We start from the raw sequence: 22,976 nt of genomic DNA on the forward strand, positions 1-22,976 counted from the left end.
GGCTGTGAACGTGGCTGGTGATATCTAGGTGATGGCGAGCCGCTGGACCATGTCGTGGCAGCGTCAGAATTGTATGCGTGTGCTGCAGATGGTGGCTCAAAGGGGTCACGATCAGGGCGGCGAGCATGGGCAAAGGATGGAGTGCGTTGCGGGAACGACCAGTGGTTGTTACAGTAACGAGCAATGTGATCGACATGGCGGCGATTAAAGCAGATAGGGCGATCGTCTTCAGTTCTCCAAACATTGGTGTTCCGAGATCGTGGAGCGAACCGTTGATAACGAGGAAGTGATGTTGGGGCCCCAGGTGCAGACGTATAACTGATCCCGGTGCAAGCAGCCTAAACCCCGAGTTCTCGAGTTAGTTTTGCACGATGACTTGGACGATTGAAATCGCTACCATGTGGGAGTCGCCGTCGTTGAAGTTGGCAAAGAGGCTAGATGGAGCCGTCCCTTTGATTTCGCATTGGCCAGTCCTAGTCAATTCAGCCGAAGGTGGTGAAAGGTGAGATTAGGGGCGCTCATTACACGAAGTCACGGCGGTGTTGGGAAGACGGGCGAACGGTCGTTCAAAGCGGCATCTTGGCCCGCTCGAAGTGATGGCATTCCTTGATCGTGGCATCAACGGTAGCACATATTCGGCTCAGGGGCAGATTGAATGCGACGTCCGCTATCCGCTTGAAAACGTGGTCAACCTTGTCAGACTTTGGCATGTCGGTGTATGCTTTTCGGCGCAGTGCAGCACAACATGTATGTACGACAGGTATGACTCCGTGGACGTTTGGGCTCGAGTTAGCAGCTGTTTCTTTGCAGCAGTTTTTCCGCTGGAGGCCTTACTGAGCAGGTCACGGAGCTTTTGCTTAGAGGTAACCCGTTGCCAAGGTGGCCTCATGATTGCCATACCACAACTTCGCCGTTCCAATATGATAAAAGACCGCATTGGACAGCATGATTGTCTGAACCCAATGATTGTGATCGCTCACCCGTTCGTGTTGCGTCACCACTCCTCGACGTCAATGTCATCAATCCCGTTGAACGTTCCAGGGTGTCTAGGGTGCGCTAGCACAGTCGTGGTTTGCGGCACAGAAGTAGTTTCCGGTTGGTCTGCCATGGTGTTCGCACCACAGCGGCGACCGTTTCGGAGCTCCGTTGTCTGGCGACAATACCCCGCACCTACGCTAATCTGTCACGGGGTGTCAGATAGATGAAAACCGAAATATGACTTATACGCCGACTGCTAAAAAGATGGCTAAGATGACTGAACACATGCAATGTCGCGTTGATAAGTCGTCTTCACCCTTAGTTCAAGGAGTTGGCTCGTAACTACATGAAGAAAGGAGAGGAAAGTTACGCTGTGCATGGTTGCTGTGTTTACATATGCCTATTTACTCTATGATAAATGAAGTAGCTTTTAAAGCAAGCCTACCGTGTAGGCGTTTGTTGAGGCCAGAAATCTAGAACAATAATACTCAGAAAGCGAACGGCTGTACGGAGTTTTTCCGGGACCGAAGAGAGCATTAATTTCTTCGCGAACTTACGAACGAACATAAACATATGCGAAAGCAACTAGAAACATTTAAAAAAGAGCAGAAGCAGAAAACGTGGCTTCTTTCTTGACGCATATTCTATGTGGATGCATTTTAATGCAATCAGCATTCTTTCAGAATATCACCCTGTTCATGGTCGTATGTATGTATGTATGTATGTATGTATGTATGTATGTATGTATGTATGTATGTATGTATGTATGTATGTATGTATGTATGTACGTATGTATGTATGTACGTATGTACGTATGTATGTATGTATGTACGTATGTATGTATGTATGTATGTATGTATGTATGTACGTACGTATGTATGTATGTACGTACGTATGTATGTATGTGTGTATGTATGTGTGTATGTATGTATGTACGTATGTATGTACGTACGTACGTATGTATGTATGTATGTATGTATGTATGTATGTATGCGTGTATGCATGTATGTATGTATGTCGCCTAAGCTCTTTCACACCAACTTTGGTCACTATAGACGGTCCATTGTCAAACAGGTTGAGCATCAGGTTCGTCTAATAAGGGAAGGGGGTTAAAAACCGTCGCACCAACTTGAGTTAATGGCTATGTGCCGCTCTTCAATAATGATGTCCCTCGCCAACTTATGCCAGTGGATATGTGTCACTGGACGCAGACTGCTTTTCATAATAATCGTGACCTAAAGCATATCGCCAGTGACGCACCTTTCACAAGATAGATTGCTATCGCATTAAAGCCGCCAATCTTCTTCAAAGGATAGAGGTGCCGCCCATTTTTTTTCAGAGACTCGTAATCACGAGTGCAAGTAAACTCAAGGGCACGAAATCTCTCCTAGATAGAGCAAAGTTCGCTATGCAAATCGGAAGCTACTTCCTTTCACTTTTTACTTATTCTAACTAGAGGGGGGGGGGATGAGAAGGGAAAAGTAGTAGGAGAAGCATTTCACTCTAACAAAGACCAGCAATAATATTCCAGTGCAGTCAGGGCTTATAAACGAATTGGATGCAGAAGGACACACAATTGGGCAAGTTGGTACTGGTTGAACTTCTTGAAGAGGCGGCGCAAGACGACGAAGACAGAAGGCAGGAACACACAGGACAGCGCTGTCCTGTGTGTTCCTGCCTTCTGTCTTCATCGTCTTGCGCCGCCCCTTCCAGAATTGGATACACCTTTCCGGAAGCAAAATGCATACTGACAAAATAATATGAACAACTGCTGTAGATGAGGCCCGCAAAATAAAAAAAATGCGCGATGCTACTTTCATATTACCTGCACAAAGGGCCGGAGCTATATTTGGCGGAGTTTCTTCTTTTTATATCAACGGGTGTATTTGAATGCATGCAGCAATTTTCGCTAGAAGCAAGCCGAAGGCTAGAATATATGTACAGATATCTGTATTAGTAAGTTCTTTTTTAGAAAAGTTGTTTAGTACATGCTGGTAACAGAATAACAGTAAACATTACTAGGCATTCTGTCAAGAGCTTGCAAGCTAGATGTGACGCATTTTGCATGAAAGTGGCTTGCACTAGTACCCAGATAAGCACTCCAGTTGAACATTCATCCAATCGACAATGTTGAGCCAATCACGATTCTCGGAGTCGTAAAACGATGACTTAATCTGCAGGCGAAAGCAGGGTGAAAGCAGTGCGCAATCGTTCCGAGACTCTCACGTAACGTCAGCAGCGCTTTCGCATGTGACGCCATACCAGGCGCTAATGACCGCGCAAAGAGTGCTCCACACCCACGTAGATACTAGGGCTTCCTAGTAAACGGATCAGGCACTAGAAAAAAATGTCAGAGTACCACGTGCCTTCTGTTAACTCTACCAACTGCCCGAGCCGTCCTTAGGCTGGCACCGGACGCGTGACCCGTCTCTACTAGCTTGCAAGAGCAATGTGACTAGTCAGTGCTATGATATTTGGCTTTGTTCGTGTAGGCTTATTGCGTAAAGCCCAGTGAAAGATAACACAGATGAATTCTTATTTAGGGTAACATCTAGTTTGTGAGAAGCGATTGATTTGATTTTACATAAAATGTATTCACGTAGTTTATTTATTTCCTCTGCATCACAATAGTAGCGCATTTCACCTTAGTTTTCATTTAGAATGCCATCTTTTTACGCAGCAGGCTTAGGCACGCGTTTGCAGTGGCGGCGCCATTGCTCTCGTGCATTTCCGTTATTTTCCATATTACGGAATCTGTCTCGCTTCGCGTCCAACTTTATAAGCCACTAAAAGCTCCTGCATCAACTCAGCAGAATCTCGTATTCCGTATTCCAACACAGCACTGAAAAGGGGTGAAATCGTCTCTGCACAAAATATAGTTTCAGTCATCCCAGGCCGGTGCGTTTAACTGGGTGTATAAGACTTTCCTAAAAAAAAGCCGTGTACGTTCTCCAAGACTCTATGCAGCGAGTCACGCGTTATGCTATCGGGTGTTATACTCTGCGTAGAACTCTTAAGTGGATCGGTTCTGCTGCTCGCTCATTAATATAGTAAATTCAGCTTCTGATACGCGGAGCTACCTTAATAAAGCAATTTACCCTTGGGAACTTGTGTCGACACCAAGATAAGTGAGACTTCTGCAATACTTGTTATCTATTAATATGTTACCTTCCGGCACTTAGTATAATACAGTCAGGAGGCTCTGGGTAGGTTTACACACAGACGAAATGCTGGCGGATTATTTCCCATGTTCTCGGAACTTTTATTTATCTATTTATTTATTTATTTATTTATTTATTTATTTATTTATTTATTTATTTATGTTTATTTATTTATTTATTTATTTATGTTTATTTATTGATTTTTTTATTTATTTATTTATTTATTTATTTATTTACCATACCCTTAAGGTGCGCAGGGCTTTACTGAAGAGTTCTAGTTACTCCTGACAATCAAATATAAGCACACACGAAATGAAACACGGTATGCAGTGTGTGATGTCATAACGACTCAGCCGTGCCTCGTGGCTTTAAGTTTTATAGCCAGGAACGCAGTGCCCTGTAATAGTGTTGGTGGTGCGGTCGTGCTCCAAAAATGCTTTCCTAGTTTGATAAAGATGTTCTAATAGTTATATTTCAGAATCGAATGTCAACACAAATATGAAAAAAAAACATCTCTGAATATTAAATGAAATGTCTTCTCATTTCTAAACAAAGTCAGCTATAATGTTTTCGTGCAGCCACCTGACAAGAGAAAGCGTATTTACATTATTGTTCGCGAACTGATGCAAACACGTAATGCTCTTCAAACCTGGATGCCAGTTCACATAAGCAACTTGTAAATGATCAAATACTGCTTTCGGTTTCCTAGTGCACCACGACAAGGATGCTGCTAGAACATGTTAACACCATCATCACAAAATGCCCTCAGAGTGATGAGCTCGTTCTTCGGCATTAGTATGATACTTCAGCAATGCACATGTTTCTTGGTACTCATATATAGTCAGACTTTAATGGGAAAAAATGTATGGCTAAACCCATAGGACAGCTTCGTAGGCAACGTATAGACGAGGCATTCGTATTGAATGACTTAAAATGATTGAGCAGGAGCTATCTGTCGTGGATATTGGAAAGTTTCATCCAAAAAGCTCATCGCGTGTTCAGATATTCTGAAGGGCTGGGTAATAAGTTTGACCACCTGGGGATCTTTAGCATGCACGCTACACGAGACTTTTTCGCGTTGCGCCCACATCAGAATACGGCCATAGTGGCTGGGAATCGAGCCTGCGACCTTGGTATTACAAGCACAACGCCATATCCACTGAATCACCTCAGCAGGTTGTACGTGTTCGCTCACGTATTTGCTGCTTCTGCACAGCATCCGTGGCTTCACTCAACATCGCTGTATCCGAAGCTGTCCCCAATTGCGTCGTTAACTCTTGTAACATTTCTCCCCAGAGACTCACATTTCCCCAGAGACTCACATATTCTTGGCACGTTGTTTGAAGAATAATAAATATTCAAAAACCTTGAGAAGTAAATTGCCGAAACAGATGCAAACTGGGCGGCAGAAACTATTCGAGACGTATTCAATGTTAGGAGCTGTTGAGGGGGGGGGGGGGGCAGACCCTTGCGTTTTGGACATGAAAGATTATCATATATAACAAATTTCCAGTGCTCATGGTGATGCCAGCGTATCAATAATCCTTACATTTGTATAGCTACTACAGTATCAGCAGCAAGAATTCACCACTTTCGTTAGTTCTATTTCATATGAACAACTGGTCGAAGGCTACGAGAGCCGTGTCGAGAGCATGTTCGAAAAGAATGGCGACAAGTGTAATTCGGGGCCGTAGATGGCCACCTCGCGGCGTTTCAACAAGACCTCGCCTTTTGGTCATTATTGCCAAAAAATACGCAACAGGAATACATATTTTTGAGGACAAGGTAGGGTGAGTGCGTGTCGTCTGAGCCTAGAACGTGGAGTAAGGCAGTGCTCCTGAAGGCGCCTTTTCCCAACCTTATAGCTTCAACGTTACTCACACTTCATGGTGGCTTGACATTTGTCATCAAACACGCATCCTTCGAGCTGCTTCAAAAACCTTCTGCTTAATTCGAGAAAGCTCCACATGGTTAAGAAGAACGTGCGTGTTTGTTTCAAACGAGCAACGAGGCTGGTAAAGTATTTCTTGAAAGGCCACGGCCCACCCCTTGCGGTAGCGCAGTGGCTACTATTTTTCCCTGTAGAGCCCGAGGTGACAAGTTCGATCCCAGCCACTGTCGCGGCATTTCGGTTGGGCGGAATGCGGAAACACTCGTGTACCTTGCACTGCGCACACGTTAAAGAACACCGCCGTGTCGAAATCAATCCGGATTCTTTCGATACGGCATCTCCAACGACCTACCGTGCAGTTATGGGAATTTGTACCCCACAATTTTGCCACCAAGCCTACTGATAACAGCTGACACACGCCTGCCTGTTTAAAAACATAACTTTCCTCCTTTCCTTTATATTGTCACTGCCGTGCGTCTACGCAGCGACGTCGGCATAATGGATGAAGATGGCTACCTGACCATCGTGAGCCGCATCAAGGACATTGTGATACGGGGTGGGGAAAACATCTTTCCAGTTGAGGTGGAAGAAGTGCTCAACACCCATCCTGCCGTCCATGAGAGTCTGGTATGCAATTTCTTTCTCTTTCTTTCATTCTATGTTACTTTTGCACACATTATCCGGGCTGCGGAGATGTTACAGAGCATCGAGATGTTACTTATTTATTCGAGAAGAATATTGACTCCTTTTTGACAGCTCCCAAACCACGAGCGAAAATCTTTGCTCATTTGAGGCAAAATTGCAATATGGGAGATATCACTGGTAACTGATGAACCAATCACGTTGTCGGAATAATCGTTTGGCGAAAACAAAATTGGTTCAGAGGATAGAAACTTTATCTTGAAGAGCTAGTTTTCGGTAATAAAACTTATAAAACAGACTTGATTATAAGGATTTGCAGACATGTTCAAATTTTGGACGACGAAATTTAATCCGATTCACGAAATAGCAGCGCGATGTGCTGCTGCAGACCTATATTCAAAGGTGTTTATTTCACCCAGGCCTATGCCCCGCCGTCAAAGATACAAAAGATTTAGGATCTTAAGACTAAATAGATGAGGAGGGTTATCTTGTAATAAGGGGGTTTACTGCGCTATAAACACACGGACAACATAATTAGATGCGGACAGTAGGCGCACAGACTCAGGCGTCCTGTCCGTGTGTTTACAGAAGAGTGAACCCCCTTATTACAAGATGAGCTTCCACCAACTAGCCCAACTTGCCGCTCTACTGATGAAGAGGGTGGTGCCAACGTATGCGATTGGCCTGCTTTCTCTTGCTTAGCTTGCGGTGGCTGGTGAAAAATTGTGCCAGGGTGCAACGTAAGGTTAAAAATCCCGCTGATATAGATCCTCAGCGAAGAAGATTTGCCAAAGTGATGTCGTAAGCGTGCCGGACGGGCTCGACAAGGTTAGACTAGCCCGCAAAATTGTTTATAACACGCCAATAAATTCATGACGCCCGGCAACTCTGAGTAGCCGGTGTCCGAGTGATAGGTAGGCAGACATCCTTTATTCTTTTCGAGACGGCGCTGTCTCCGGCTTTTCCGAAAAAGGAAATCAGTTTTGTTCTGCAGCTTAATGCATCTTTGATGCGTACTATCGTGCTCAGTAAGAACTAGAACGCGAAAGAGCGGTTTCTTTCTATTGCCAATTCTATTGCCCGTGTCAATAGAATTGGCAGGGTATACCTCAGGGCTCTAAACTGGGCCCCCTATTGCTCTTAATTTATGTAAATGATATTGTACGAATACCCGGCTCAGCTGACTTGGCAATGTATGCCGATGATATCAACGTGCTTTTTTACATCCAACGACATTTCTGACCTTTCTTTCGGCATTAACGCATATCGAAATCGTTAACATCATTAAAAAGATAACCCACCTGATTGCGCTTTGGCTCAAACCACAGTTATACGATGCTCTCCTTTACTCTAAACTCCCCTATGGGGTCCTGGTTTGGGGAACAACTTCAAAAACAAACTACAAGAAGTTCATTCTTTTACAGAAATGAATCCTTCGTGTATACTGCACTTACCATGGTCGTTTTGTGGACCTTGAAACAGCTGCATTATTTCAACCCTACTCCCTTCTTTGAGCAGACAAAATATATTATAAGAACCTTCTGGTCACCATACGTAAACGAAGGTTATTCACCACAATAGACAATGATGAATTATCTCATTATTCACTATTCCGGAATACCAGACACTTACCGAAACAAGAACAATTTATGGAAAGCAAGCATTCGTATATCAGTTGATAGAAATATTAAACAAGGTAGGAGACCTGTTAAATTTTAGCGCTTCAGCAAGCTCCCTCAAAAGAAGAAAGAGCTTAGTTTCTTATTACTCGCCGATGACATTTGGTTTCACTAATTATTGATACTTCCTTTTTATTGCATCAGTATGTCAGTATGTATGCTTGTATGACCTAACAAGTACATATAGACAGCATTTGTGCTGATGTTTATGCGGTTTCCTCAGTCGAATGAACAAATAGTCTAATGATATTTTTTTTGCTGAAATTCTGTTCCCTTGTGCGAAATGTATGTACGTTTTACATGTATTCATTTGTACTGAATATAACTGCTGTTGTAACTGTGGGGACTGTCAAGCCTTCTTCCCTTTAGTCCCAGTCTCCCCTCTCTCGGACGAGAAATAAAGTCGATTCATCCATCCGTTCCTTCAAAAGCGGTCGCGCGTTGTAGGTCATACTAAGCGTGATAGTACATTTCCCGCTGGCATGATGAGTATGCGCAGTTTTGTGACGTCGCCTGACAGACAGGAGGAATGGGCGCCACTCGAGAATTCTTGACCCATAACGGTGGGCTAATCACAAAAACTGTGTAGAATCAGCAATAATTATTTTTCTTTTGTTCTGGCTAAGCATGCATAAGCCGTGTGCACACGTCGTTTCACATAGGGAGCTTTCGCGGTTTTCGTGACCTCGCGTTACAGAAGGTGAATTGGGAAATGTGAAGGTGAATTGGGAAAAATGAAAAATGTTTTGGCAATCATGAAGTGCTGATTGCAGGAATTGAATAGACACCATTTCGAATGCCTTTACGTTAGTGCGCCCCAGTTCCATTCCTAGCCTTTCTATCATGCAATGATGACGCGAATGTCGGAATCCGCGAAAGTCATGCTTAGACGATGAACATCAGGAAGCGCGAGAGAGCCGGCGGCCCTGCTAATACCCTTAAGGATATACCGTTTATGTTGGATTGATCACACTGCTTTCCCTTCAGGACGATTTTAATTGGTGGCACTAAGCATTTTAGCGCGATTAGCAGTCCTTGCCTACATCATCCGTTTTGAGCCTGCCTATCTATCTATCTATCTATCTATCTATCTATCTATCTATCTATCTATCTATCTATCTATCTATCTATCTATCTATCTATCTATCTATCTATCTATCTATCTATCTATCTATCTATCTATCTATCTATCTATCTATCTATCTATCTATCTATCTATCTATCCTCCTACGCCGACACAATGGCCCAAGTTGTCTACCAGCTTGGAACGCTAGATATGTGCTTGTGCACGTCACGCTACCGTGATCATTCTATCGTCGTCATTCCAGCTCTGTAATCTGACTTGTCATGCCATCGTCATCACGCCTTCTATGCCATTGTTGTGCTATAACTTTAGCCACTAGGTATGGGCTCGTGGTCCTGATTCCTTCGTCGTCATTGCAGCATCGTCGTGCAAGCTTTATCATCCAACTCTCATCGCGCCGTCATTGCCTCGCCATCTTCGTCGTGCACTCGTTATCACACCACCACCGTGACGCCGTTGTGTCCCTCCCGTCGTGGTCATTTCAAGTTCATCATCTGGCTCTCGTCATATCGTCGTCGTCACGCCATCTCCGTTATACATACAGGCTTCGTGTTGCAGTCGTCAGCACACCATTCTCGTCAAACACTCGTTGTCATTCTATTGATCTCATACCATTGTCGTGTCATCTTCATGAATTCCCTGTCACACCGGCGTTGGGATGGGGTCCTAGTCATTCCATTTTCGTCATTCTAACTCGACGTCCTATTTTCTTCTTGCCGGCGCCCTTAACCGTCGCTGTCATACAGTCGTAGTCATACCGTTGTCGCCGTGTCGTCGTGGTCACGCTGTCGTTTTACCATCGTCATGACCTCGTTAACTTTATTTCGTGGTCGTCATTTCCCCTTCATCAATGCGTCGACTTCATGCCTTCCTCGTCATTCTATCGCAATTGTTCCCTCCTCGTTCAATCGTGATTACGCCGCTGTTGTCATACCATCGTCGTCATTTTGTCGTCAGACAATAGCTGCCATGCATCCCTTGAGATACACTCTTCGCCATGCCATCGTGGTCGCGCCATCGTCGTCATTCCAGCTTCGATACCCTGTTGTTGGCAAACCACCGTCGTCGCTCTGTCGTCGTCATTGCTCTTCATCGTACAATTGTTCTCACGTCATCATCGTCACGTTGTCGTCGGTATAACGTCGTTATCATTTACGAATCATGCGACCTTAGTCAAAGCATAATCTTCGTAACACCTTTGCAATTCCATCAACGTTATTCCTTCTTTGTCATTCCATCGTCGTCACTCTGTCAGCGTCTCACTGTCATCGTCATGCCTGCGAGCTCATTGGTGACCTTGACAAGCGATTGCTATAGCAAAGTGAAGTATGGGCAACATGAGAGTGTGTCACACTGTAGACAAAACAAGGCGAGCGTCCGAATGACAATTACAGAGGTTAAATAAATGTGATTGCAGAAATACGGTTTTCCATGCATTGATCAAATGCTAATCGCATTACCGTCAACGTGAGATTAATTCTGCCTTAATTTTTTAGTTCGATGCTTCACCGGTAAGCCTAAGCCTGATGCTGGTAGGGCGAAACAATTTATAACGGATTCCGCATATGGTGATTTTACTTCAAAATCCCCCCCCCCCCCCCACCGGAGTGCTCGAACCATCCAACAAGCTTTTTTTCTCTTACATGAAAGAGGGTAGAGTAATACCGCTGTCACACGGGCAAACCTAAGTGCACTTTGAACGAGTGCACTTCTCCCGTTAATGTCATTCGCCGGCTGCCAGACGGGAACGCTTAGCGACACTAGCTGCACAGCGCACTCGTCCCGAGCGTGTTCGGAGAACACACTTCGCGGCGGCGAAGTGCGTAGCCTGGTTAGAACGTAAAGCATAAGCAAAGTAATATTGAAGCCAGAGTCAGGAGTAATTTGCTAACGTTACAAGATAATAAAATGTGCCACGTTGAAAAAAAGAGACCAGAACAGCAAAACTACTCTCGCTCTCACGCTGTGTACATTACGTTGGATAATGGCCGTGCAGTTGTTTGGCGGAACGCGCCGTTTGTACTGTTGCTGGTCCGGTGTTGTTTTCTTGTCTTGGCTCGCGATGGTTAATCTTGTTATTGAGGTTGCAATTAATTACTTCACTTGTACTTAAGTCTATCGTAGATGATGTCTCTAACAATAAGAAACTGTTTTTGTGCTCACATTACTAAGTTAAGAAATACATGCTTTGCCTTGTGACTTCCAATCGCGATCGCCACCAAATTGAAAAAAAAAGAACACTTCTCGTTCTTGTGTAACAGCGCGCAGCCAAAATGACGCTCAGCGCGCTGACGTGCACTTGCTCAAAGTGCACTTTAGTTTGCCCGTGTGACAGGGGTATACGCTACCGCTTGGGAAAGATTACACTGTTAATATGTATTTTCTCATTGGTTTATGAAGCACATTTGCATTAGCCTGCAGCGTTGTTCCAATCAAGCAACGCTGTCTAGATATCGCTGAAACAGTGCCCGAAATTTGCACAGATTTCATTGTTTCGTTTTATTTTGGTAGTTTTTTATTATTTTGTTTATGATATAGTCGTAATTAACTATCATAAGGCAGATTTACTTACACCGCCTTTCACTAGCGCAAAGCTTATTGCAATTTTTGTATTTCCTCTTCGATAATACGTCATGTTGTAACTGAAGACGTTCTGTATTTTCTAGCTCTTTGATGTTGTGTTGCCTAGTTGTTTCCACTAACTATCGCAGTAGTGTGCAGTCCTATGAAAAACGGCGCAAACGCTGGCCACGTGTCTTCGTAGTCATACTAACGCCCGTTGCGATCGCGACGCCATAGCACAATTTCAGAGGTCATGGAACATATTCAAACTTTGATTCCTGCATGCCATCGGTGATCTCGCCTACCCTTGCCTTCCCTTGGTTGAGTCAGCCAGCGTTTGAAAGAACGTTGTTAAGAGCACGTAACTCTGAGAAATCACCCTTATCCTAGAAACCTGGTATTACGTACCCGTTGTTATTTGTAGCTACTTGGTAGTTGAGCTGGAGGATCTATGATAGCCAATGGAACATGACGCAAGGGTTACAGCTGTCCAGTTCCGATGTAGGAAACATGACCACAGTACTCTTGTGCGATATTTTTAACCACCATTGAAAGGAAATTACCAAGCGTGCCGAAAGTGCCTGCTTGTGAGAAGTGCTAAATCAGCTTAAAGACCGCATAATCCTCACGTTGGTCTGAGGCACGCGCCCGCGGCACACGGCCGGGCGTGTCTAGGGAGCTAATCCCTCCGGCCGCAGTACTCGGTGCCTGGACACCGTCGAGTAATGGTGTTGCTATGCGTTTGGCCCCCTTGTGTGCGTCGATGGGAGCTTCAGATTGATGTCTGACTCGGAGGTTATGACTCTGAGCCCACAACACGCAACCGCACAGATCACAGGCATAGTTTGCCAGGCTAAATAGTACGATATTGCAGGTTTATTTGTGCAAAACCAAATAGAGTGTTTCCTGGGGAAAGCTTGGAATAAACCTCCTCAGTATAGCTTTGGTAATCCAAAACGCTGTAAATTAAGAAAGTGTTCCCGAAAGGATTTAACGTTTTCGAGCAGTATAGTTTAAGCACTACAGCATACGATATAAATCAAAGAGGGGGTAAAATAGAAACAAGATAAGATACGTAAAAAGAAGGATTGATAGAGGCATCCTCTCAGTTCAAAGCATGAATACATGCAATGGAAGAGAACTCACATACGAAGTAAACAGGTACAACTCTATTAAGCAAAATTATTGCTGTTACGTGTAGCTGATGTCCAATGCTATTTACAATTTATTTACAGGGGAGCTAACGGAGACCAAAATGGCGACGCTATATCAAGCGCGCACACGTCGTCTTCTTCGTCCTCAGTGCAACCACACTGTGGCGGCTCTTCCGTATGAATATCAATTTCGTTAACAGCGTCATTATTTAACAATTTTTCTAAACTACAGCGCTACAGCGTTACATTTGCGTTCTGTAGTTAGCGTGTGGATACGGAATCGCCCGCACTTTGGATATATGGTATTGTAGGACGAATATTAAGGGCAATAACGACGACGTCTCATTGCTAAGTATGTGGTAACTCGTAACAACAATATACCAATGAGCAAGCGTAAAAGACGCAGCCTTTTTTTTACTGCTTTTACAAGAATCGATGGTGCCAAATGTAAACAGCCCATTCAAAAGCTTACACTTTATGAGCCTATGAACATTTTGGTGACAGGTGATCGGTGTGCCAGACGAGCGGATGGGGGAAGAGCTCTGTGCGTGGATAGTACTCAAGGAGAACGCCAACGTCTCAGAGGAAGAATTGAGAGAGCACTGCGAAGGAAAGGTAAACGACCTTGGTCAAGTATTTCCAACTCGGTATTCACACTAGGTAAACGTGACGTCGAAGTTCTCGGGTAAAATGAAAATTTCAAGACAGAAGTGCACTTTGGATGTGCTGAATTCTGTTGAATAAATATTTCACGTTACATTAGCAAGAAATATTTGTCATCCGTTCATGTCATCAGTGAACGCTAGCATATGTGCGTGTGATGATCTCTTGGTAAGTTTTTATTTCCTTTGCTCATTTAAGAATGCTACTTAGAGTGTGCTGTCATGTGAAACTTCTGTAGCCATTAATGACTTAGAGCTTGCAGAATATTGCAAGCGTGCCTTACATTGCACAGATCTAAATGCGTAATCTTGTCTTCGTTGTTTTCATCTTGCTTCATTAGAGCACGCGTGCTAAAATGTTCTTTGCACTTGTCCTTATAGCTAGTTGCTCATTTCAAAATCATTAGTTCAATTTAAGTGTTGCTGTTACTTATCGGACTTAGCTGAATTATATAAGTTCAAGCGCACCTGTGCTAATACCATACAAGGTATACCAAATATCATGCACCAAGGCCCAAAGATATGCAGATCCCACGTAGCTGGACAGAATTAGGGTAATGTTGTTTGCCATCGATTGCAGATACTCGGACTATGTTTGACATTCCGCTGAATTATAGAATTTGTCCTAGTTAATCAACTCCTCAAATATTACAATTAGATGAAGAGTGTCAATGAGAAAATTGTAGACCAACATGAAAACCTTTCAATATATCTTTCTGTTGCTCAGTAACTCAACAGGTGCAGCATAAAAGTGTTTTTGCCAGCGTGACAGAATCCCGCAAATACACACAAAGTACCTCGAGCGGCCAGTCGCATGGCAAATTTGCAGATATTCACGGGCTTCTTTCACGCTGGTGAAAACACTTTTGTGTAGCGCGTATTGAGCAACAGAAAACTGTATCGAGAGCTTTTCTTGTTGCTTTGCAATTTTCTCACGGACACTTTTGACCTAGTTATAATATTTTAGACATGGAATAATTGATTAAGACTAATGTAATTAGGCGGATGCAAAAAATAATCTGAGTATCTTCTAGCGGCGGCAAACAACATTACCCAGGTTCCGTCCAGCTGCGTAGCTTTTGCATATGTTTAAACCTTGGTGGAACGTAGTAGAGACACCGAGTTTATCGTTCTTGATATCTCCATTGTATTTCTAGTTGCCATGATGGCGTGGTAAAGTAACATATAAAGCTTTACTTACAAAGAGCACGTTAAAAGGTACCCTTGCTAAATATTTCTGGACTCATTATATGTACTTGCAAACTTGATTCCAGCGCCTATATCATGTGTTTCAACGCGCCCCGGTTGCTTAGGGGCTTTGCCAAAGTGCTGCTGAGCACGAGGTTGCGGAATCATATCCCTTCCTCAGCGGGCGCATTTCGATGAGGTCGAAATGCGATAACGCCCTTTTACCGTGCATTGGGTGCAAGGTAGAAGAACCCAATGTGGTCGAAATTATTCCGGAGTCATCCACTGAGACGTCCTTTATAAGTAAATTGTGGTTTTGGCGCGTAAAACGCCAGAATTTTTATATCAGGTGCTTGGGTTACTGTATTTTTCTTTTCCTGTTTAATAATTCCACCTGCTTGTCCAATGTAACCTTAGTGAATCGCCAACAGAACATATTTTAAATGTACCGTTTGGGGATAATGGTTTCTGGTGCCTTCTCGATGAAACGCCCAATTCATTTTTACCTGGTGCTGTTTTTTCTATCCATACTGGATCATGGGAAACGCAGCTCATTCTGTTTTCGTGTTTTTTGTTTTGCTCTTTTTGACGTTTATTTCATTTTACATGACTGAGATGACTGAGAGACTGCGGCGATATGTTTATTAAGACCCTCTCTTTGCTTTTCGCAGCTCACTCGTTTCAAGATGCCACGGTACTTCATCTTCGACCCCAAGGTTCCGAGGACTGCCATCGGAAAGGCGCAAAAGGCCAAGATGCGTCCCTTGGCAGCAGAAATTCTAGGGCTCACAAAATAAACCTTCGTCTAGCATGAAGTCCCATTTGTAAATGAATATGATGGGCCGTGCAACATTTGTATCAATACGGGCCTGATTTGGCGATGGCACTGGTCTCGTATGATCATAAAGCACCTTTACGTGTTTTTCACGCGAAAGCCTTATATGCCCCATTAGGCGAAAATCTGACGTTGTCGGCGGCTGCGTGACCGAAAGATGGTACCAAAAATGGCCGACAGCGTGAACAGTGAAAACACACAAGGGTACGGATCGACGTCATATTTGTCAGGCAGGTTTCTGTTAACAAAGTCAATTATTTTCTAACACATTTCTGAACCTATAGGGAAGTCGGAGAGAGACTGCTGCCCGCGTGCTCTGCTGCGAGGGAGAAACGACGTCACTATCAGCGAAATCAATGGAGCGCCGCATCTTCCGCCGGAGATGTTTCTGTGGTCGGACCACGAGTGTTTCGCCAAGGCATTTACAGCTTCGCTTCAGAAGTATTTCTTTTTTAATATTTCATCACGATAGTGTCTTAACCCCGTCGCCCGCTCTGACCTCTCCCTGCGATAATACGTTGACTTTATGCCCACTCAACGGTGAATTTGTCCGTTCGTCGGGTAAGAAAAATGCAATGGCTCGTACCCCGCTAAACAATGGCTCATACCCCGCAGTTTTGTTTCTGTGGTAGGACCACGAGTGTTTCGCCTAGGCATATACAGCGTCGCTGTAAAAGCAAGGGTCAACGAGCTGCCGACGCCATAGAATACAACGATGACACACATGGTTGTTGAAATGACCTGATACATATACATTCTGATGATAGATCTGTATTCTGTTTATTTGTTATGGTGATTATTAGCCTCTCTTTAACGTAATTGAATTGTACTTGACGTCCAATCACGCCGATCCCTATCGGGTCTCCTTGGCTGCCCTACAAGAGGGTTAAACGTAAGAGTAGCAAATAAGGGCGCCTGTTAGTGCCCGCTCCTTGCTAGTGCCCATACATGGTATTGGTTTATTTTGAACGACCGAGGTAACTGCTGTGCCATATGTGGTACTAAAGAAATTCACGGTTAAATTCCACGCGCGTGCGTAAGTTGAGTGCTAGCGAGACAGCGCTTAGCAAAAAGATTGATATGGAGTACACGTCTGCATGCTGATAAAGAAAGTACGGCAGAACTCAAGTCGCTATGACTGTCGACGGCATTGCGAATAGCAATCGCGCAATGTATTGAAATGCCGTATTCCTGTCCTCACTCTTTATTTACCACGTGTAGTGGTAATTCTGAGACTTTGTTTCCTTCGGCTATAAACCCCATACTCTGACATCGTCTCACTTTGTTATGACGCTCACTTATGACGGCAAAGTGATGACGACCACATAAGAACAACTAGGCGACGGTGATTCTATTACGAAGGTGGCGTGACGACGATGGTATGAAAAAATTAAAATTAAATTATGCGGTTTTAGGTGCCCAAACCCCGATCTGATTCAGAGGCACACCGTAGTGGGAGACTCCAGAAATTGGGACCATTGGGACACGTGTGTTTTTGCAGTTCACCCCCATTGAAATTCGGCCCACGTGGCTGGGATCAGATCCCGCTGCCTCGTGCTTAGCGGCCCAACACTATAGCTATTAAGCAACCGCGGCGGGTGTCGATAATATGGAGACATCGGGATAAAGAAACGGGAGTGAAGACGATGGCATGACCAAGAAAACATGACGACGACGGTATAGAAACGGATGCGTGATAGCGTCTGCGTTATGACGACGCTATGATGACAATGACATGACAACGGCGGCACAGTCACAAATGCATGACGGAAGCGTGATTACGGGAATAAGGAAGGACGTCAGTAGATCGACGAAGGGTGTATGACGTCGCCGGCATGACGACAATGAGATGAATTCACTGAAGTGATGACGCTGTTGAAACGACAGCATGACGACTATAGGGCCGTTTATAGTCCGACGTAATGCCCGCGCGCGCGCGCACGCTACGTCACGTCGGCGAAAACGACACCTCTATAGTCGGGCGCACCGGCGCAGCTAACGTAACCGGCGGCTTCCAACGCGCCCCGACGGGCCCGGCGCCGATTTGGCTCCTGAGCCATTCGCGCGTCGAAGTTGGCGGAACTCTCGCACCACAATGCATTGCGCGCGAAGAAAAAGGCGCCAACACAACTCCGCAGACGGCTTTTGCGGACGGCGCGCGACTTGGCGAACCTTCTGAGCATGCTCCGATGATAGCAGCCTACGGCGCGCGCGTTGAAGTATAGAGGGGATGGCATCTCGGCTGGCGCAGCGCAACCGACGTAGCGTGGCTGACCGCGAACGACGCTCGCCCACGCGCCGATAACGTCGGACTATAAACGGGCCGTATGGCGTAGCGATAACGCTATCCTGACGATGGCATTATGAAAGTTGGATGTCGAAGTTACATTGGCTACGAGGGAACGACCGCGATATGCAATAACTACGAATGCATGGCGACGACTGTGTGACCAGGGGGGGGACACTCCTCGGTTCCGGTGGCGCAGGAAATTGGCGCCATCTGTGCACAGGGCGACGCAAAAATCCGTTTCCCTTGCATGGCCTCGTAGATCATCGCGCGCACGCGCGCCGATCCAGGTGGCCAAGCCCTTCCCCCCGCTAGGCTCCTCTCCCTACGCCCTCTCTCGTAATACACTCTCAACTCCCTCACCTTCGACTGTCTACGCGCCGCGCCGCCGTGCCATCCCCGCCGGCCCGGCTGCTGCTTAGTCCGCTACGTAACGCTTTATTTTTGTTATCTACTGTCATCGAGATACGTGCGCTGCTGTGCGTTTACCGACGTGGCTAGTTTAGTCAGTTCTGTGTTCCTCGGTAGCTGTGTGCTTGTGCTCCGCGATGTTTCACCCGTTTCACGACTCGTACCGCTCGTGCATCGTGCAGTCGTGCACAAATACCTCAAAAACAAGCCCTGCAAGGTTGTTCCGGGTGCCCAAAGACAACAGGTGAGCGCTCAGACCCAAGGACATCAGAAGGCGCATGTACACGAACACAGCCCTGTCCATTTGTGTACTCCATGAGGCTCCGGACGTCGTTGCGCCTTGATTGTGCTACACTTGCCTCTTCCCGGTAGAGAAAGCTGACAAATAGATGTTCCTCCTCATTGTCACCTGGTCTGTGACTTGTGTTTTTCTGTGCCAAGTCTCATTCTGCAACTTCAGTAACTTGCCCAGCTTTCCATACCGCCCTCAGTGCTTTTTCTGTGTATCACGTTCTACAAACCAACTAACAGCTGAAAAATTACTGTTAGTGTTTGTGTACTATCTCAGTAACCCCCGATGGGAAAACCGCGCGAACAACCTTCATGTGTAGGCATGATACGCTTTTTTTTCCTCTGGAAAGCATGAGCATTGCAAGTGTCCTACATGCAGATTTTTGCAGTTCATGTTTATTATACAAGGGACAGCCCAGTAGGTACGACTTAGTGCCTTAAGTGACGTAATTTTACTGCTAAGCATTGCATTCGGGTAGAAAGAAGGGTCGTGTTGGCTTGTTTTACCTGGTCTTTGATTGAGGAATACGCCTTTCTGCGAATGTTTTCTATGTGCTGCTGCAAAAGCCGACTATCTCCTGTTCCCTTGCCACCTTTACTCAAGTTGTGACCAAGTGCGAAATAATGTGATAATGTTTGTTTCAGTTTTTAGTACGATGTTATTTTTTTCTGCCATGTTTTTTTCAATTTGTTCAGTAGTAATGAACATGTCAAGCATTTCATATATTTTCGTGCAGATCTATAAGTGAGCTTTCTTTTGGTATGGCTCTCAATCAAACAATGTTAGCATTTTATTCTATCTTTCAGGTGTTTTGCGTGTCCTTGTTTTTGCCATTACTAGTGAGTTTTCCCTTTTTATAGTTGTCATGACTACGTCATACACGTCGTCCAATTTTGTGCAATATCTTAGTGCACATATCAGGAGCTCGTCTACATTTAGGTCTTGAGGACGTTATATAAAAATGTTGTTTTTATATGTGTGTACATGGAATGGCCTTCGCGTTTTCTAGCGCTTTCACTGCACGCTTTCTTTTGTTATTCCACCATCTGTGAACTTTTGTCTTTAGTACTCTTGTATATGTCATGCACCTCTCACTTTTGCTCATTTTTGGAGCGTGTATCACACCACGTTGTAAGAAAAATCTCTTTTCGGAAACGAAGTCAATAAAGCGAGGCTAAACATCTGTTGTGTTGGAAGTAGAATTTTTTTTATGTCCCGCCACATGCTGGTATAATATAAGTATGGGCAAGACTGCGTGCGTGCCAATGCATAGCCCACGGCGCACCACGCGCCAGCTCGCAAGCAATGCCAATGCGCCGCGTAGCGCGCGCATTGCTTGCGAGCTGGCGCGTGGCGCGCGGTAACAAGCGCGCTATAAAAAAGAAAAAACGCGCCGCTTACGGGTAAAAACAAAAAAAAGTGAGCGGCGCGCGCGACATGGGGGAAAGAGAGAAAGAGAGTGGAGCGGGTCGGCATAATAAAAACAAAAAGGAAAGAAAAACGTTTGGGAGAGGAGGCGCCGCGCGGCTGCTGTTGCTGTTGCCATGGCAACGTAAACAATCATGTGCGCCGCCATTTTGCCTAATGCGTCGCCCCTTGATTAGGGCCGTAACTGAAGGGGACCTTGGCGCTAGCGTCGAAAGAGCGTCTGCTCAAAACCGGCCAATGGGATGTATACGGAGTGTCCGCCCCCTGGTGTGACCACGACGCAGTGTGGGAGATGGTATCACAAGGGCATGATGGGGATGATGAGATGACGACGAGTATATCATGCAGTGGCAGGATCATGACTGTATCACGAAATCTGTATAATGACGATGACTTGACTATGGCAGCAAAATCACGATTGAATGATCGCAGCGTGATTACGATAGAAGGACAAAGAATGACTTCGATGGATAGATGAAGGTGGCATGATGACAGTGGTATGATAAGGGCTGTCTGTGTGATGTCCATGGCGTGACGGCGACAGCATGAGGTTTAGGATGTCGAGATTACAATGGCAACGATGCAATGACCACGACTGCAACAATTCATGACTACGGCTGTATAGCCTGTTTCACATGATGCGATTTTCGTCGCACCGGAAGTGCGATTTCCGTCGTTTGCGATGAAAATCGCAGTCGCAGTGCCGACCCCCCGATTTTCGGCTGCGACCAACCGGTTGGTCGCACCGTCGCACCGATCGCTGCGATTTTCCGTCGAAATTGCGCGGAGAGCTGTCAACAGAGCTATTTGGCCGGTTTGTTTTGGAAAAAAGGCGCCTCGCACGACAAGTGCAATGCGCGGAGACGTGGATCGTCGAATTCGGTACGTACGCGAAGGGAGAATGAAAAACTTGTACCGCACGTTGCATTCTCCGATTTCTATGCGTTCGTTGACACGCTACACAGCAAATGAAGTGCATTTTCACGTTTGCTTCGTACGCCTTTGCGAGTTGTCAGTGCTAGGAGGTGTTCGATCCCCAGCAGACGACGAGGTCGTCACAATTTTCTTTTGTTGGGTAGCATGCAAAAATCGCGCTTACGGAACAGCTTGAATTATTTCAACCTCGGCAAGGGCAAATGACAAGACAGCAAAGTACCCGAAGTTTCAACGTTGCGCTGAACGCGGTACCGTTCAGTTGCATTTTCTTGTCGGTTTTCAAGCACGAATTTCCCGATGCATCTTGAAAGCTTATCTTGCCTCTTATTAAATTTGACAGAGCAAAAGTGTAGGCTATCGTAATGAGTTTGCTGCGATAGCATTAAATCCGTGGCTTGAATAAAATATTACATGCACGTTTAGTTGCACCTCTTCTCTGGAGAATTTTTTTTTTCTTGCACAGAAACCAATAAACATTGACTATGTTGCGGACTTTGTATCCTTACTGCATCTGTATGAACACTTGCTCTGCAAGGTAATTAACTGTACAGCTAGTAGATTAATTAAATACAGTGACAACGTACCCTCCTGCACAATTATGTAGAACTCGTGCAACAATGCGAAAAGCAGGCAAACGGCCTGTTCTTGTGGGGATAAAACAGTATAAAACGACACGCCGAAGAAAAGTAAATCAACACTGTGCAGTGAAGTCAGCCAGTACAAGCAGTTCTTGCACGTTCACAGCTGATCAAGTGTGCAGAAACATTCATGCCTTTCATGTTTCTAGTAAGTTTCTAATAAGTTTGTGGTCACATATATTAGTGTGTAAACCCATATAACGATATCCGCTGCGATTACTATCTTTATAAGTAATGAAATACCATGCTACTTGCAAGAACATATATCACCTGAGGATTCTAGAACAAATTTCTGCATTTCAACAATACACAATATGTGGTTTATTCAATAAAAGAACACAAACTGGGCTTTTTTGCAATGACAAACTTATTCCAAACTTTACTTACATACAGGCAAGAAAAAAAATTATAGACAGAAATATTGTTCTTCAATTTGTTCACCTGCCACTGTGGCTATAGCATTCTGCTGCTAACACAAGGCGAGGGATTGATATGCCACCCATGGAAGACGCATTTCGATGGGAGTCATAGGTGCGAAAAAAAGCTCTTGCACTTAGATTTAGTTCATCACCTTTTATTGAACCCTTACACTTCAAAATGCTATTGCACGGGGGGCATGCTTATGCAAAATCTAACACCAATAGAAAGCAAAGTGCAGAATTGTAAAACAATCATCTTTCGTGATAATTCAAGTGTGTAAATATTCATTGCATCAATATGTATTGTTCAACAGCACTGTACAAGTAAGCATGATCAGGTATAGCAAGTACTCTGTCAAGAAGCTGGTTCTACAGATGTATAAATGTCAAGGCATGAATGCTCATACTACGTCGCACACATAGCACAAAGAAAACCTTTTTCAAGAGTTGTCCCTTCTGGCAGATATGAGTGGGCCATAAGCAGCAGAAATTTTATTGCAGGACATTGTGTAATACCGCTTATGAAAGAATGAACAGAGTGAAGAGGCTTTTAAGCCTTTATTGACGAGTGTTGCCTACAGGCAACACACCAAAAAAGAATTTTTTTTTCTTGTCGAGTTTAAGTATCGAGTACGAAGTTTCTAGCTAAATGTCTTCGGCCAACACTGAATGACAGGCAGCAAGCGTCATTTGTTGGTTTAGAGCAGGAACACTGGACGAGGAAGAAGT

The 22,976-nt window shown here is 44.8% G+C and overlaps 1 protein-coding gene across 1 annotated transcript in view; it reads left to right on the top strand.

The window, feature by feature from the left end:
• Nucleotides 1-20,009, top strand: part of LOC135907286 (medium-chain acyl-CoA ligase ACSF2, mitochondrial-like) — a 145,332-nt gene extending 125,323 nt beyond the window's left edge. Inside the window, exons 14-16 of the mRNA XM_065438975.2 lie at nucleotides 6,516-6,657; nucleotides 13,656-13,766; nucleotides 15,673-20,009. Coding sequence (XP_065295047.1) covers nucleotides 6,516-6,657; nucleotides 13,656-13,766; nucleotides 15,673-15,798 — 379 coding nt within the window. The 3' untranslated portion in view covers nucleotides 15,799-20,009. The remainder of the gene's footprint in view (nucleotides 1-6,515; nucleotides 6,658-13,655; nucleotides 13,767-15,672) is intronic.
• The last annotated feature ends 2,967 nt before the right edge of the window (nucleotides 20,010-22,976 follow it).

Source organism: Dermacentor albipictus, chromosome 7, assembly GCF_038994185.2.
Source record: "Dermacentor albipictus isolate Rhodes 1998 colony chromosome 7, USDA_Dalb.pri_finalv2, whole genome shotgun sequence".
NCBI classification, from domain to species: domain Eukaryota; kingdom Metazoa; phylum Arthropoda; class Arachnida; order Ixodida; family Ixodidae; genus Dermacentor; species Dermacentor albipictus.